At 47.4% G+C, this 15,082-nt stretch overlaps 1 protein-coding gene across 16 annotated transcripts in view; it reads right to left on the minus strand.

Moving 5' to 3' along the window:
• ADGRB1 (adhesion G protein-coupled receptor B1) overlaps positions 1-15,082 on the minus strand; it is a 293,520-nt gene that overhangs the window by 125,529 nt on the left and 152,909 nt on the right. For all 16 annotated transcript variants that reach the window (XM_064641376.1, XM_064641531.1, XM_064641301.1 and 13 more), the window contains 7 exons: positions 14,206-14,312; positions 13,199-13,393; positions 12,134-12,202; positions 8,100-8,208; positions 7,083-7,226; positions 4,535-4,610; positions 362-464 (listed from right to left, as the gene is read on the minus strand). In XM_064641376.1, coding sequence (XP_064497446.1) covers positions 362-464; positions 4,535-4,610; positions 7,083-7,226; positions 8,100-8,208; positions 12,134-12,202; positions 13,199-13,393; positions 14,206-14,312 — 803 coding nt within the window. The remainder of the gene's footprint in view (positions 1-361; positions 465-4,534; positions 4,611-7,082; positions 7,227-8,099; positions 8,209-12,133; positions 12,203-13,198; positions 13,394-14,205; positions 14,313-15,082) is intronic.

A 15,082-nucleotide genomic window follows, 5' to 3' on the forward strand; every position in this document is an offset into this window, starting at 1 on the left:
TATCCTCCCATGATTTCCCACAATGAAATGGTGTGAATTTGGGACCAATATGCCCATGTTCCCTGTGCCAGCTGTGCTGTCACCCTCTTGCTGCCCTGGCAGTGCCTGAGCAAGGAGCGCAGAGCAGGGGAGGTTTGGAAGGTTGATCCATATAATCATCCCTGGCAGTGACCAACAATGGGACACCAATGAGAGGGTGCCAGTGGAGGACCTCAGCAGTGTTTAGGGAGACTGAAGGGTCCTGCATCAGCAAAGAGATTTCAGGAGCCCAGAAAAACCACCTCTTTCCTTGCACCAACACATTCCTGCTCTGCAGAATCAAACAGAGCTGTGGGATGGTGCAGTCCCAGGAAATACTTACGTTGTACAGGTGGGAGAATTCAATTTCCAAAGGGGTGAGGAGGGAGCGAGGAAATGGCTTCACAGTCACCGAGATGACTTTGGAGTTCAGAACAGTGCTGTTCCTGGGGAGAAGAGGAGAAAGAGATGCTTTAAAGAGGATTTTTGTGGAGCACAAAATCCACACATCCGTCACTGGTGGTACAAGGTTAGGTGTACACAGTGAAGAAGGAGATGACCCCCTTACTTTAAAATGCCATGAAAAGACACTTGCTGCTGATGGAGCCCCTTCTCAACCCTTTGAGCTCCCCTCATAGCCACTAGACATCTATTCCTTCAGGAATCAGTCACTTTATGAACCTCAGTGACTCCCTAAATCCATTAGAATTATAGACTGTATATATCCCAGTAATAAAATAGTCCTGGACCCATTTTCTATCCCTCACATGAGGAAACAGAGCTCATTTGGACTACAATGATCCTTGTGGGCCCCTTCCAGCTTGAGTTATTCTATTATTTCATGTGCTTTCAAAACAAAACCTCTGTGTTCCCCCCTCAAAGGCTGGCTTGGTTGCCTTTACAGCATATCCATGGGGCACCACATCCCTGGAAGTGCTCAAGGTCAGGTTGAATGGAGCTCTGAGCAACTTTGTCTAGTGGAAAGTGTCCCTGCCCATGGCAGGGGGGTTGAAATGAGATGAGCTTTAAGGTCCTTCCAATCCAGGCCATTTTGTGATTCCATGATCCTGTCTGGAGATACTGGTGTGTATCTCTATTCCTTGAGGATCAAAATAAGATGGAAAAAGGCCAAACCTTTCAAGTAAATGTTGAAATGTCTGTGCCTGGGCAAAATATTGTATTAAATCTGGCAGCATGAGGAGGTTTGGCTGTTGGAAGAAGCAGTAAGTGAGGAGATACCTCCCATGCCTGTGCTCCTGCTTCCTGGAAAGCCAAACTCTTTGCAGGTACTTCCCTGGACACTGAACATGTAAATACACAGGTTTTCCTGGTGTTTCTTCAGATTATTGGTGTTTAAATAAGCAAAAAGTCCCAACAACCAGCAGCTGAAAACTCTACCATGAAGGAATTGGTGGTAGCTGAGCATCAGGCTACTCCCAGCCCCTCGTGGCACCCATGGGCAAGGGAAAATTTTCCCTGTCCAAATCTTCACCAAATCGACAGGTACTAATAAAATCTTACACTTTTCTTTCTGGCTTTTATATTTCTTTTTACAAAGGAATTAGGTGGGAAAGATTTGCACTTGCTTAACAGCAATAATAATAAAAAGAAGGTTTAAAAGCAGGTTTAAAAAAAGGTTTAAAAAAAACCCACTTGGAATTGTTCATGGATATGTAAGTGGATGCTCAGAAAGCCACTATTCCACTGACACTAGAGGGAACAACAGCACTGGTTTAACAGGGTAAAGAAGAAAAATAATAATATATTTTCCTTATAAAAAAATGAAGTAATAAAGCACAATCATCAGCCTACAAAGGAAAAGTAAAAGAGTAAGTCAATGGGAGCAGCAGCTGTAAGAAGCTAAAAACAAGATGTGCTGAAAGGTAACCACCAGTGCATGTCTTCATTAGTAGCTGTGTCTGTGAGGGTCAGCTCTTGGTTCAGTGCTGCTGAATATTTACACGAGCAACACAGATGAGACCAAAACATCCTTTTGAAGGCCAAGGACTGGGTGAGAAGAAAGAGTATTTGATTTTTCAGCGTGGGAAGCTGTAGGAACACAGCATTCACCAGTGTGGTGAAGATTGGTTAAAGGCCAAGTGGTCACAGCTCAACCAGGAGCTGAAGGGAGCTTGTGGAAAGTTGCAGAACAACTTTTTTACATGGGCAGACAGTGATGGGACAAGGGGGAATGGTCTGAAACTAGAAGAGAAAAGCTTTAGATTAGATGTAAGGAAGAAATTCTTCCCTGGGAGGGTGGTGAGGCCCTGGCACAGGTGTCCAGAGAAACTGTGGCTGCCCCATCCCTGGAAGTGTTCAAGGCCAGGTTGGACAGGGCTTGGAGCAACCTGGGCTAGTGGAAGGTGTCCCTGCCCATGGCAGGAGCTTGGAATGAGATGGTCTTTTAGGTTCCTTCCAGTGAGATGAAGCAGAGATCTGCTCTATGCACCCCTCCTAGTCAGGATCCCACTGTACTGTCTGGTTCAATTTCACTTTGAGATGAGGAAACAGCTCAGGGAGACCAAAGCAGAGACAGAAAATTCATCCAGGTGCTGGAAAACCAGACAAAAGTTTCCTGTTGAAAGGCATGTCTGACGGTCTGTTACGTGTGAGGGCCTTTTCAGTCGCCAGGCCCAGCGCCTAGAAGTGAAAATCAGACAAATTCAGCCTTAAAATGAGAACCAGACTCCCAGCAGAGAAGGTAATTAAGCATCAGAGCAGCTTTCCGGGGGAGGACAAGGATTCAGCATCACGGGAAATCTTTCAGGAGGAAGACAAGTCGTTATTCCTAAAAGTACATTGCAGCCCAGCTTCTGGGAGGAAAACAAGACACATGGAGATGTGGCTCGAACAGGAGCTCAGAGGGCTCCTGAGTGGCTGTAAAGAGTGTGCAAACAGCTGTAAGCACCCTGCTGAGCACACCAGGCTGGAAGGTGCCAAGCTGGTGGTTCTCCTGTGTCCTCTGCAGCACTGTCCAGGTGGGACTGAGCTCTGCTCACCTCCCTGCCTTGAAAAATCAGGTTTGGTGTGTGCCCCGTCTCCACTGTCACAGCTGCCAAGATCCACAGGGCTCTCTGGATCCGAGGGGACAGAGTAATGTGTGAGTCAGAGAAGGCATTGCTGCCTGGGGGAGGTAAATTGGGACAATTAGGAACAGCTCAGCTGGTGCTGTTCACTGAGTTAAACCTCCTTTTTTTTTTTTCCTTTGAGGAAAAATCACTCTGCATTGAATCAGTGTGGTCAAACCCAGGATCTGGGTCCATGTTGCTTATGTGTACCCAGGAATAGCTGCTCTCCTCTGTGGTCAGAATCATTTTTTACCCATAGGCAGCTACATGGCTATTTAATGACATTCTCCTTTTCAGTGCTGTGTCCATTTGCACAGCAGTGCAGTAAGAGGTACTTTACTGCTGCTGCTGCTTTTATTTCTTCTTCTTTTTTTTTTTTTTTCTTTGACTCTCCACAGGTGATTCAAGGCTCCTGATTTTTTTTTTTTTTTTTTAAAGAGGGACTGTCCTTTAATTAAGGAACATCTTAAATCAGCTCTCCTGTGGGAATGCTGCTCGGAGGCTGTGGCTGCTGCAGCTGCTGGTTATCAGAGCTCATTCCCTGCTTGGCCAGAGAAAGCTGAAATACTGCTGGATCATTTGAGCCAATGATGTTTATTGCCCTTCTGATCTAATTCCCACTGCTGTAATGGAAGATATTACAGAATACAGTTGGCTGACTTGCTAATTCCTCCCTGCACTCACTTGGAGCTCTTTTGCCATTGCCAGCGCTAAATCTGGAGGTATTTAAATGATTATCGGTGAGGAGAGATGCCCTGGTGTTTATGGTAAATGGGCTCACGCTAATCAGTGCAGAACAGATTTAGAAGGTGCCTTAGGATGCTTAATTTACTGCCTCAGTACCGGTCTCGGGAAAAAAAAAAAAAAAAAAAAAAAAAAAAGAGCGAGGAAAAAAGGGAGAGGAGGGAAGGGAAGGAAGGGGAGCGCTGAACACAAAAGCTTCGGTGCCCGAGGCAGTTTGCCGCGGCCGGGAACAGGGCAGACATGTGCAGCCAGGCGTGCTGCTGCTGCTCTCCTCCCGAGCCTGTCTCTGCCGTGATGATCTCGAGGGCTCAGCCTGGTTTGGCAGCTCTCCGGGAGCTCGGGAGGATCGAGGCAGCTGAGCAGCCATCCCCCGTCTGTCCAACCCTCCCCAAATCCCTCGTGTGAGAATCCATGCCCGGAGGGCAAAGGGCAGCAGGCAGGGATGGAGCAGCAGCTCTGTGCCTCCCTTCCTATCCGGAGTGTACATGGGTGGAGAAAACCTTCCTGTTCTTCCAGCACGTGATGCCTGCAAGGCATGAGCCCGTCCCCACCTGAACGCGCAGCATCAGCCCGTGGGGGGCAAAATATTCTCACTGTCTCGTTGCACCCTGGTGACCTTCGTTTTTTCCCCGGAAAACCAGGGCTCTGCGGCCAGAGGGATCAGCAGGAAAGCCTTTCCACCTTCCCCAGGCAGCCCTTCTTACCTCTGGAGGGAGAGGATGTTGCCCACGTTCCGGTACAGCACAGTCCCCACCACGAAGACAGAGGAGTCGTCTGACACTGCAGGACACCAGAGGAAAGGGAAGAAGACAACGGCACTGAGACAATCGGGATGACAGCTGTCCCCATGGGACACCCACGTGCAGGATTTGGCCTCTGTTGGGGCATGGCTAATGCCAGAGTGGCTGTGGTGGGATGCAGTGCCTGCTGTCACCACACTGGGTCTCCATCGGTCCCCAGAGAGGGCTCAGCGCCTTTGGGGTGACCCGGCATCCACCCTCACACAAGGCTCACTCATCCCAGATGACCAGCCCGCTGCTCTCCCCCATTCAGAAACCCACTACTCCCTCTGACAGCACCACAGCAGGCGGATCTGCAGGGTGGAAAGGTCCCCTGCAGTCACCTCGAGGCATTTGGACCCATCCATAGTCATCAAGCCTTCAGAGGGAAGAGCCACGCTTGGGCTGACAAGGGCACCGAGAAGGGGAATTGTCCCACTGCGCCTCGTCTGACCCCAAAACTCGTGTGCTGCCTCAGGACCACGGTCCCAGATGAGCCTCTGAATCATCTGTGTGACCTCTGGGCACATCACTTGACCTCCTCCTCCTTTCCCTTTTCCTCCTCCTCTGCTGCCTTGCAGGGCCCAGCTGCAAAAAGCAAGAGCTCCCCTGATAAACCCCAAACATCAGAGGCAGCCCTGCAGATGGGTTTTTGGGGGAGAAAAAGGAAGTGGACAAGTGAAAAGCAATGCTGAGGAAGCCTGGGGAAGGGCCCTGAGCTGGGATTTCTCTCATGCCTTGTACTGAGATTGGGTTTGCTCCATCGGTGCAGGGCAGGTAAAAGTCTGTTACCCCCCAGACTGGGCTCACTGGGGGTAACTGGTGAACACATAACTGGGAGAGACTGACAGACAGGCTTGCAGGGCAATTGTATCACCCAACTGCACAAATCAGTGTTGGCCCACCAAAATCAGCTCCCAGTAGTGAGGGAGTTTGGTTCTGGTCTCATGAAGCTCCCTGTCTCCATCACTTTGCTCAGAGTAGTTACTCCTACTCCCTGCAGCCAAAGGGAAGTGAGGATCAAAGCTAAAAGAGGTACATCTCCACTAAATAAACCCTTGAAAAATATACCACCAGCACAAGATACTGAACAAAACAGAGGCAGGAAGAGCCCTGGGTGGTAGTCAGAAAACCATGGAGAAGTGAGGACTGACGGGAAGTCATTTCTTCAGGGTGGATGTCACCTTTTGTTTGCACAGTCACGGCAGCTTGGGGGCCCCAGAGCAGCTCTGTGTGAGGATGTTTCTAATAGAAATCTGGAAAACAGCAGCGTGAGGAACTGGATACTTTCAGGACAGCCCTCGGCCTCAGAGCAGGATCAGCTCTGTCTGTGCCTGGTGCCAGCAGTTTGTCCAAAGCTTTCCAGAGGTGAAGGTACCACAACACACAAACTGTGATAACCCTTCCAACACGCTCCAGCTTCTCCCAGGGAGAGCACAGTGTCTCCAAGGCACAACAAAGTAGAAGGAGAGCTTCACATGATCCTTGCTCTGACAGTGACTCACTGTTTACCTTTGGGGGTGTCACTGAACAGTTCCCAGCCTCAGATTTCCCAAGTAGAAATGATGGCTGATTCCATTCCCAGTAGGGAAGCCCAAGAAAAGAGGTCCTGGTGTGACAACAGGAGTCCAAAGGTTTTCTGGTAGCAACAACTCACGGTCTCCGGCCTCTGTCCCAAGGAAGGACAGCAGAGCCTGATGCAGCAGCCAACAGCTTGTCCCCTCAAAACCATGAGCGCCAGAAGTAAATCCCACCATTTCCCAGCAATTAGCCCAACTTGGGGTCCTGCTTTTGAAAACTCAGGGCTCAATCCTGCCAAATTTCAAGTCTATCTCCCAAAAGATGGGCGCCTGAAGTGTGTTGGGGGACTTCACCTGGATGTCTCAGCAGAGCATCCCAGAGCCTTTCAGGTTCCTTCTGGAGCTGGCAGTGAGGCTGATGCACCCAGAGGTCCCACCTCCACACTGTGGCTTGTATCCATGCCCTGCTGTGGAGCCAGTGACCTCAGGGATAAATGCCTCTGAATTTCCTCTCTGGGGGCAGGAAGTTTCACACAGCAACCATAAACTCCCAAACATAGCAAAGCTTGTTCATGCAACAGACCCTGACCTCAGTCTGATGTGTTGACCACCATCTACTTACCCTTAGATGGTCCTGTCAGGTCTGGATCTAGTCTTGGGGGGGGCATCTAAAGCATTGTTTGTCTATTTTTGCTAATCATTTAGGACAAGATATACACCCACAACCAGGCACTGAGCCTGCTCCTGAACTTTTGCAAGGTGTTTAAGTTGAACTCTTGGTCAGGCCATATCTGAGAGCCTTATTTACACCCATCAGTGCTTTTGGTGTCCAAGTGTTTGCGAGCAAATCCAGCTGAGCTGGAAGGAGGATTTGAAGATTGGCCAAATGGAAGGAACCACTTGGAAAACGAAGAAGGAATTTTCTGTTGGAGTGCCCTGGCTGTGCTGCCTACCTGAGAGCCCTGAAGACAGGATGCTCTTGGAGACAGTGACCTTGTCCTCTGAGTTCTTGGCCCAGTCCACCATGCCCCTCCAGCCTTTCATGGGGAAGGTGATGTCGGTCGCTGCGTTCGCAGGCAGTTTGTGAATGCCGAGGACTAGGGAGGAGCAAGAGACAAAACCAGTCAACAAACCAGCTTCAATAAACTCACCTGTGCTGAAAATACCATTGGAAGCAATTCTGGGAAACCAGATAGCAGAGAGACTGGATTTTGAGAGCTGTAGGAGTGATGCTCTCCTCAGGTGATGCTTAGGCATGAAAAAAAATGACACTGTCAGGGTTTCATTGGAAAGGCCCTGCCTGCACTAAACCTGTAAGAAGAGAGGTCAGGCTGCTCCAGCATCTTGTCTCCAGGAGTGGCCAAAAGTAGTTGTTAAAAAGAAGTGTGAGAAAGAACAGAGGAAGACGTCTATTGGTCTGTCCTCCCAGCAATGAGCAGGACTTCCTCAGCCAGTGGCTGTATCCAGATCATCAACTTTAACAGCCACCAATGGGCCTCTCTTTTGTGCACTTTCCTAATCCCATCATGAACCCATCTGCACTTTTTGGCTTCTGCAGCATCCTCTGGCAACAAGTTCCCCGCCGGGGTTGTGCACACAGGATAAATCACACACTGCCTGCTGTTTGCTTGCTGCCTCATCACTCCACTGGCTGCTGTGCAGCTCTTGTGTTCAAAAAATAAAAGGAAAAGACTCATTCTGCCCAGTTTGCCTGTTCTCCATTCATGGTTCTATAGATATCTCTTGGATATCTCTCCATGGACATCTCTTGTTTAGGGTGAAATCCTAACTTATTTGGAGAAAAGCCACCCCGTATTTACGACCATCCCTGTCTTTCCCAGGACCTTTTAATGCTGCACCACCTGCTGCCTCCCCTCTTTCCCTCCCCACAGCCCAGGTTACACATATTACACAGTAATTAACAGCTCCATGGGCTCTCTATCTGACATGGGGAGTGCAAATCCACTCACCCAGATTGTCTGTCACTTGGTAGGAATCCCGGAAATCCTTCATGCGGAAGCCGATGACATCAATGAAATCCTCCACGAGCCTGAACAGCTCCTTGGCATTTGGCCCTATCTGCAAAGAGAGGGACAATATTTAGTAGATCAGACACTAATGAGCACAGCAGGAGTTTCTCTGTGGGCAAAGATTCCTGCCCTCGCACGTGAACTGGAAGCATATGCTGGATATAATGGAGTGTCATGGAGCTGGGAAGAATGAGGAGTGAGAAATCCTAAAAGGAGGCCTAGAAATAGGGGCAAGAAATAATAATATGACATTCAGATTGGTAAAACTTGAGTTGGAGGGCAATGTTTTAAAGCAAACAGAAGTATCTGAGATCGTCTGGAGCAGAAGACAACCTACACATTTACTTGCATAGAATCAGAGAATCAAAGAATCAGAGAATGGTTTGAGTTGGAAGGGACCTTTAAAATCATCTGCTTGATTTCCAAGCCCATTGACTGGAGTATTTGGCCAAAAGCCAGAGGCATTTGGAATTGCACATCCAAAGAGTGAAGATGTGTTGGTGTTGATGTATTGAAGCTTTGCCCTTTGTTAAATTCCAGGAGCCTTCCCCAAGCCTGAGACTTCCCTGACACCTGACACTCGGGTATGATGATAATTGGCCTGAGAAATATATTTGCTCTACTTCTGATGGTGTACAAATATATATATATATATGTGTGTGTGTGTGTGTGTTCTCTACTGACATGGAGCCCACAAAGCATTACCTCCACCAGGGTAGTTAATCTTGCTGTCATTTCACAAAGAGCAACCACACTAAAGGACATCCATGGTTTAATGTTGAATCTCAGGCACCAGACCACATAATCCTATCCAGAAAAGCATTTCCTGGACTGATTTTCTCCTTTCTGGACTGATTTTCTCCTTTCTGGCTGATTTTCTCCTTTTCTGTTTTGCTGGCAGGATCTCACTCTCCAAATAACCAAGTCCTTGGTCCTGGACCTGTCTTGGATCTTCCCTGTCTCTTCTTTCTTCCCTGGTGTTTTCCCATCGATAAAGATATTGGCAATAACTCTTCTTCACTTGTAATTTGCCAGCCTGAAAGAAGGCTGTTAAACAATAACTAGTTTCCCAGTGACAGATTCCATAAAAGATAATCCACTTGAAAGGAGCTGTGCTGTCTTTTCCTCACATTTGCCTACAGGAGCTTAGCAAATACCATGAGAGGCTGAACAATTCAGATCCTTCTTTTCCTTTTCCACCACTTTTGGAGCATTTTCAGTTCCTACCTGTAATCCAGACCTTCTTGAGGTGGCTGAGCAGAGCTGAAGGGACAGCTGGGGACAAGCAGAATGGGATGGAGGAGAAGGAAGGCTGAACCTTCAAATGTGTGGACGAGGAGCACAGGGGTGGCCTTGTGTGTCTCGATCCAAAGGAATCTTGGTAAGACTAAAATTGTATCAGGATGAGATCAAAAAGTCCTGCCAGTACAGTGGGTGTGCACACAAGGAGGAGAAGTAAGTGAGGAAGCTATTTTTAACTGCATATTTTATATTCCATTGCAGATTGAAATCACAAGGTCAAACGAAATCCAGGCTACACTGGCCATTGCATTTTAGGTTTTTATCATATAATGGTGAGCACAATCTCCTCAAAAAGCACAGTAACCATTCTGTGAGTAATTTTATGGGTTGTTTTGGTTTATATTTTCCTTGAACAACATCTCTGCCGGGGGTGGGGCAGAGCACAGGGTTTGGGATGTGGAAAACGGTGAAGTTGAATTTATTTTTAATGATCAAACTGGGAGGCAAAGACTTTGTTTTAAAAGAATTGGTTGATCCTGGGAAATGCAGGGAGTGGTTTTGGTCCAGCAGCTTTGAGGGAGAAAAACAGGAACTGTGGAAAACTGTTGACATCCTGTCCATGAAGATTTCTCTGTTCTGAAGTGTTGGGCTCTCATCTCAATTCCCATTAAACAAACCTCCTCCCCATGCTATTCCCAATCCACATGTAGGTTATGGTGGTGTTGGCAGCAGGCTGGGCTGTGTCTGTCTATGGGTGCAAAGAGCAGATTGCACAGGGACAGCCAGTGGGAATGAACTGCCACGCAGAGTAACTGCAGCTGGGTTTGAGGGCATCAACAGGGTTTCCCCGTTGTCATGACAACTTGACAGCCTCCTCTGCTCTCTGCTGAAATATGTACATGCACCTGAAGGCTTGGAACCAAGTATTTGGTCACAGAATCACAGAATCTCAGTACAGTTTAGTTTGGAAGGGACCTCAGAGGTCATCTGGTCCAACCCTCTTGCTCAAGCAGGGACACTTAGAGCCACTTGCCCAGGACCACGTTGAGATGGTTCTTTATCCCACCTGGAGACAGACCATTCTCATTCAAATGCAATGGGAAAACACAAGATATCAGGGAGAAGAGAAGAGAAGGCTGCCCAGCTACTGACAGCGTCCCTGTTGCATGAAGGAAATATATTCAGGTCCCTGTCTGCCATTCTGGACTGCCAACAACTGTGTCAGCACTTGCTGTTGAAAGTTTTCCCAGGGGACTTCTCTGATTGGTGTGAATATAACTGGAGTCTGGGGCTGATTTTTACTTGATTGTTTGGTATTTCCAAATCACTTTGAGGAGTTTTTCAACAGCAACAGGTGGCTAAAAGTGAGTTGCCATGTCTGAGCCATCTCTCCAAGTACCTTCCACAGGATTGACCTCTCATAAAGGCTGAGTTTTGTTCCTTGTCCAGGTTATTCTGCAAGCTGAGGTTGCTTGAGAGTTTGAGAGTTGAGCAAGTTGAGGGTTTGTGTTCCAAGGTGCAATACTGAGGAATGGGCATGGGAGGAACGAGCTGGCATGGAACCTTCCAGCAGAGCTGCTGGTCTGAGGCAGAGCTTTTGCCCTCTGATGTGGTGCCCAAAAGCTGCAGTGAGATGACAGCACTGAGCAGCCCAAGGACTTGTCAAGAGAATGGCAAAGGGACAAGGACTAGGTCTGAGACAAGCCCACAACAGAGAGTTCAACTGGGGCAGAGGAGACAAAAGCCAAATAAAACACAGCTACAAAACCCAACAAACCAATCCCCTAATACGTGAGAGTTTAGCTACAGAATTGTTTATAGAATCATAGATGGCTTGGGTTGGAAGGAATTTTAAAGATCATTTAGCTCCAAACCCCTGCCATGGGCAGGGTCACCTTCTGCTAGAACATCTTACTCAAAGCCCCACCCAGCCTGGCCTTGAACACTTCCAGGCATGGGGATTAGGGAATTCAGCAGGATCCTCAACCTTGAGAGGGGAGAAATAAAACAAAACATAACTGAAACAAAGCCCAGCTTGTGTTGAGAAGACCCCAGCTCTGAAAATCCTGCCTGTCCTGCAGCTTTTTATCCAGGAATCCATGAAATTCCACTTCTTTATCTTGGCAAGAAGAAAGAGTGGAATTAGAGCAAGCCAGCAGGGTTATCAACTCCAACCCAAGCCTGACCTCTGAGAATTATCCAAAATTCAGTATCCACCACCAGTATTTCACTGTTCTTCATGCAGAGACTCTGAAGCTGAGCACAGCTCACTGTGTCTGGGTACTCTGGCTCTTTCATCATAAGGCTTTATCCAAGGAGAAGAGCATTGGTGGATGGGGATTTTGTGTGGTCTGTGCCTAAAACAGATTTATGTTGCACACAACTCAGCCTGGAATCATGGAATCATAAAGTGTCCTGAGTTGGAAGGGACCCTCAAGGATCATTGAGTCCAACTCCTGACAGGACAGGACACCCCAAGAATCACCCCATGTGCCTGAGAGCATTGTCAAAACACTCCTTGAGCTCTGTCAGGCTCAGTGTTGTGACCACTCCCCTGGGCAGCCTGTTCAGTGCCCAACCACCCTCTGGGGGAAGAATCCTTTCCTAATATTCAAAACTTCTGGGTAAGAAGAGCTAGGAGGTCATGTAGACACTTGGAAATTCCTCTCCTCGTGGCTTAACCCCATGCTGAAAGCATATTTCATCTCAGGGAAGGTGCTGAAGGTTCATACCAGCTGAGCTTCCTCCCATTTCTCCCGGTTTTCCTCCGATAAAAGATTGCTGAGGATCTGGACAAAGTTCTGGAGAAGGGAGACAAAAGAGGACAAAAGAGGTGGTCAGTCAAACACATCCCAGGCTGGGAAGGACCCAGTGACGGGGGAGGAACATTTGAGAACCAGCCATGCTCCAAGGGGGTTTTCATGGTGCCATTCCCAAAGGGTCCCACAGCATTTCACAGGTCCCAAGGATGTTAATGACCAACAGGGCTTTTTTCCCCAAGGCCTTCACTTTGACTACTGCATTTCCTAAAGGGTTGGATTGGGAATATATCTTGTATTTATTACTGGTCGATGTCTGTCAGAGACTGGTTAGAAAAACATGATCTTCCCTCACACAAATTCTTTTCTATCCTATTTTCTACTCTTTCTGTCATTTCCAATATATTCCTTATGATCCTCTTTGACCTGCTAGCAGGTAAGAGAAGCAGAGATTGATCCAGAGGGTGCTCTGCATGGCAGGACCTTTGCAGCACACTATGAGAAGGAAGGAAATTTAAGCCTATTGATTTTTTCTCTAGTTTTTACCACTCTTTGCAGATCCTGCAGGATCAGTTTAATGTTTCAAGCCATGGGGTGATGACCCATCCCAAGGGGGTATCTTGTAGCTGCTCTGTGTGCAGCTGCTGAAAGTAAAACCCTGGGATGAGAAGGCAGGAGGACATTCTTCTGCATCAACATCCAGGTACCCAATGCCACAGGATCATTTTACCTCTAGTCATTAAGACTGAAATCCCTTCCAAATGATGTTCTCATACCAATTAGACTCCAACAGTAAAGTGCTGTCAGGTTGAAACAGCTCAGAGTGACTTTGGCTTTCAAGTTCTCCAGTTTCTAAGCCAGGGAGAACAACCTTGAAGGGAGAGTTTGTTAATACAGGAAGACATTTGGAGAAAAAAATACTCTGGCTTTTCATCAGTATTGCATCAGCTGCAAAGGAGGTGATCAAACCTGGAGCCCTGTGCATGCAAACACACCTCCAGCCAAGCTTTGGCCTCCAGGATGTGCATCCCAGCTCACCTGGACATCTCCAGAGGTGGGGCTGTGATAAGCCCTACGGAAGATCTCAGTCATGTTCCTGAGTACGTCCATGGTGGACAGCAAGTCCCCGCTGTAGCTGGTCCCATCCTGGGAGATTTCCACCAGGTTCTGGAGCACATCTGACAGCCCATCTCCCATCAACCCACGCTGAGCCTTGGAAAGATGTTCCCTGGTCTGAGAAACAGAGAAGAGACGTGACAAACACTTTAGGGACAGTCAAAGTCAAGTTAATGAGCTCAGTGAAGGAATTGCTGGGGGAAGGTTTTTGACCTTCCTTCTAATTCAGAGTGCAGATGAGCTGAATCTGACAATCTCTGCTGGCCTGAGAGCCTCTGGTTTTCTTAAAATGATAGGACAGAGTGATAGATTCTGAAGTATATTCTAAGTGGTTCTAAAATGATAGAAAACTGAATTTTTTCGTTTGCCCACGTAGGAAAGGTTGTGTGGAGGTTCAGAAGAGATTGCCCTACCACAGAGTTTCTTCTGCTCATAACCCAAGCCAGCTAACAAGAATATTTTTGCCCCCAAACCCTCTTTTCTTATAAATAATTTGGAATTATTTTAGAACAGACTGTAGCTTGTCCTGAACAGGAGAGGGCAGTTCTCCTAAAGGGAAACCACAAGAGACCAGCAGAAATTCACCACAGCAATGAATTTAAGATTAACAGAAAGTGAGATGCTTATTTATAAATAGAATAGTTATGCAGTCACAGTGATACTTAATGATAATGTGATATGAAAGACCTGGTAGAACCTGGATTCTGCCAAGATATGTTTTAAAACATCCTGAAAGGAACCATCCTTTGTCCGTGGAGTGTCTGTGCATCATAAGATAACCAGACAAAAGCAGTAAAAAAAATCAAGGCAGAGCTGGCATCTCCTTTTCACATGGAAATGTTCCTTTCCTTCTTTTTAGTAACTACAGCCATGTAACAAGAATTTGGGAGGATCCCAAATCTGCTGAGTGAGGAGTTGTTCTGCCTTACCATCATCTGTATGTTCCTGTAATCAATAGAAACACACTTGATGTATGTTGGGGGCTCCCAGTAAGCGATGCCTTCCTCATCTAAAATGCATCTTCGGAGGATCAGCCCTGAAAAATGAAAGAAACATATATGGGAGTGAGGAAAACAGGATGAAAAGCCAAGAATTCATGAGGGTCAGTCTTTTCTCCCAGGTGGGAAGTGATAGGATGAGGGGACACAGCTTCAAGTTGTACCAGGAGAGGTTTAGATTGGGTATGAGGAAAATCTTCTTCATGGAAAGGGTTTTCAAGTATTGGAACAGGCTGTGCAGAGAAGTGTGGGATCATTGTCCCAGGAGATGTTCAAAAAACATGCAAATGTGGCACTTGGGGACATGGCTTAGTGGTGGACCTGGCACTGTTGGGTTAAGGGTTAGACTCGATGATCTTAGAGCTCTTTTCCAACCTTAACAATTCCATGGAGGTCACCCAGAACTGGTCAATGCATCCATTCAGGCATAGCTACCAGTACAAAGGACATCAGTGGCACCTGCAGGTGCCTGAACAACCCGTGCAAGCATGTAGGAGAGATTATTTTTATTACCTTCTACTCCTGCATTTTATTATTGCAGGGTAGCAGAAGGAACTGGGCATGAAAACAAAAATTAACAGGCTGGCCATGGCTAGTCAAGGTGAAAGGAAGGGGTTTCTTTTTCTGCTGGCCTGGAGGACAACATTCTTCCTGTCTCAGGAAGCCCCACGAGCCTCCCCAGGTGGCTTGTTCTGGTACTTGCAACTAAACCAGGCACAGTGGCTTGTGCTGCCCACACAGTCTGGAGGAGAATAAACACCATCCCTGCAGCAGCTGAAACACTCTGAGAGCTGCTCTCAGTCCTCCC

Source organism: Pseudopipra pipra, chromosome 1 (genome assembly GCF_036250125.1).
Source record: "Pseudopipra pipra isolate bDixPip1 chromosome 1, bDixPip1.hap1, whole genome shotgun sequence".
Lineage (NCBI taxonomy): Eukaryota > Metazoa > Chordata > Aves > Passeriformes > Pipridae > Pseudopipra > Pseudopipra pipra.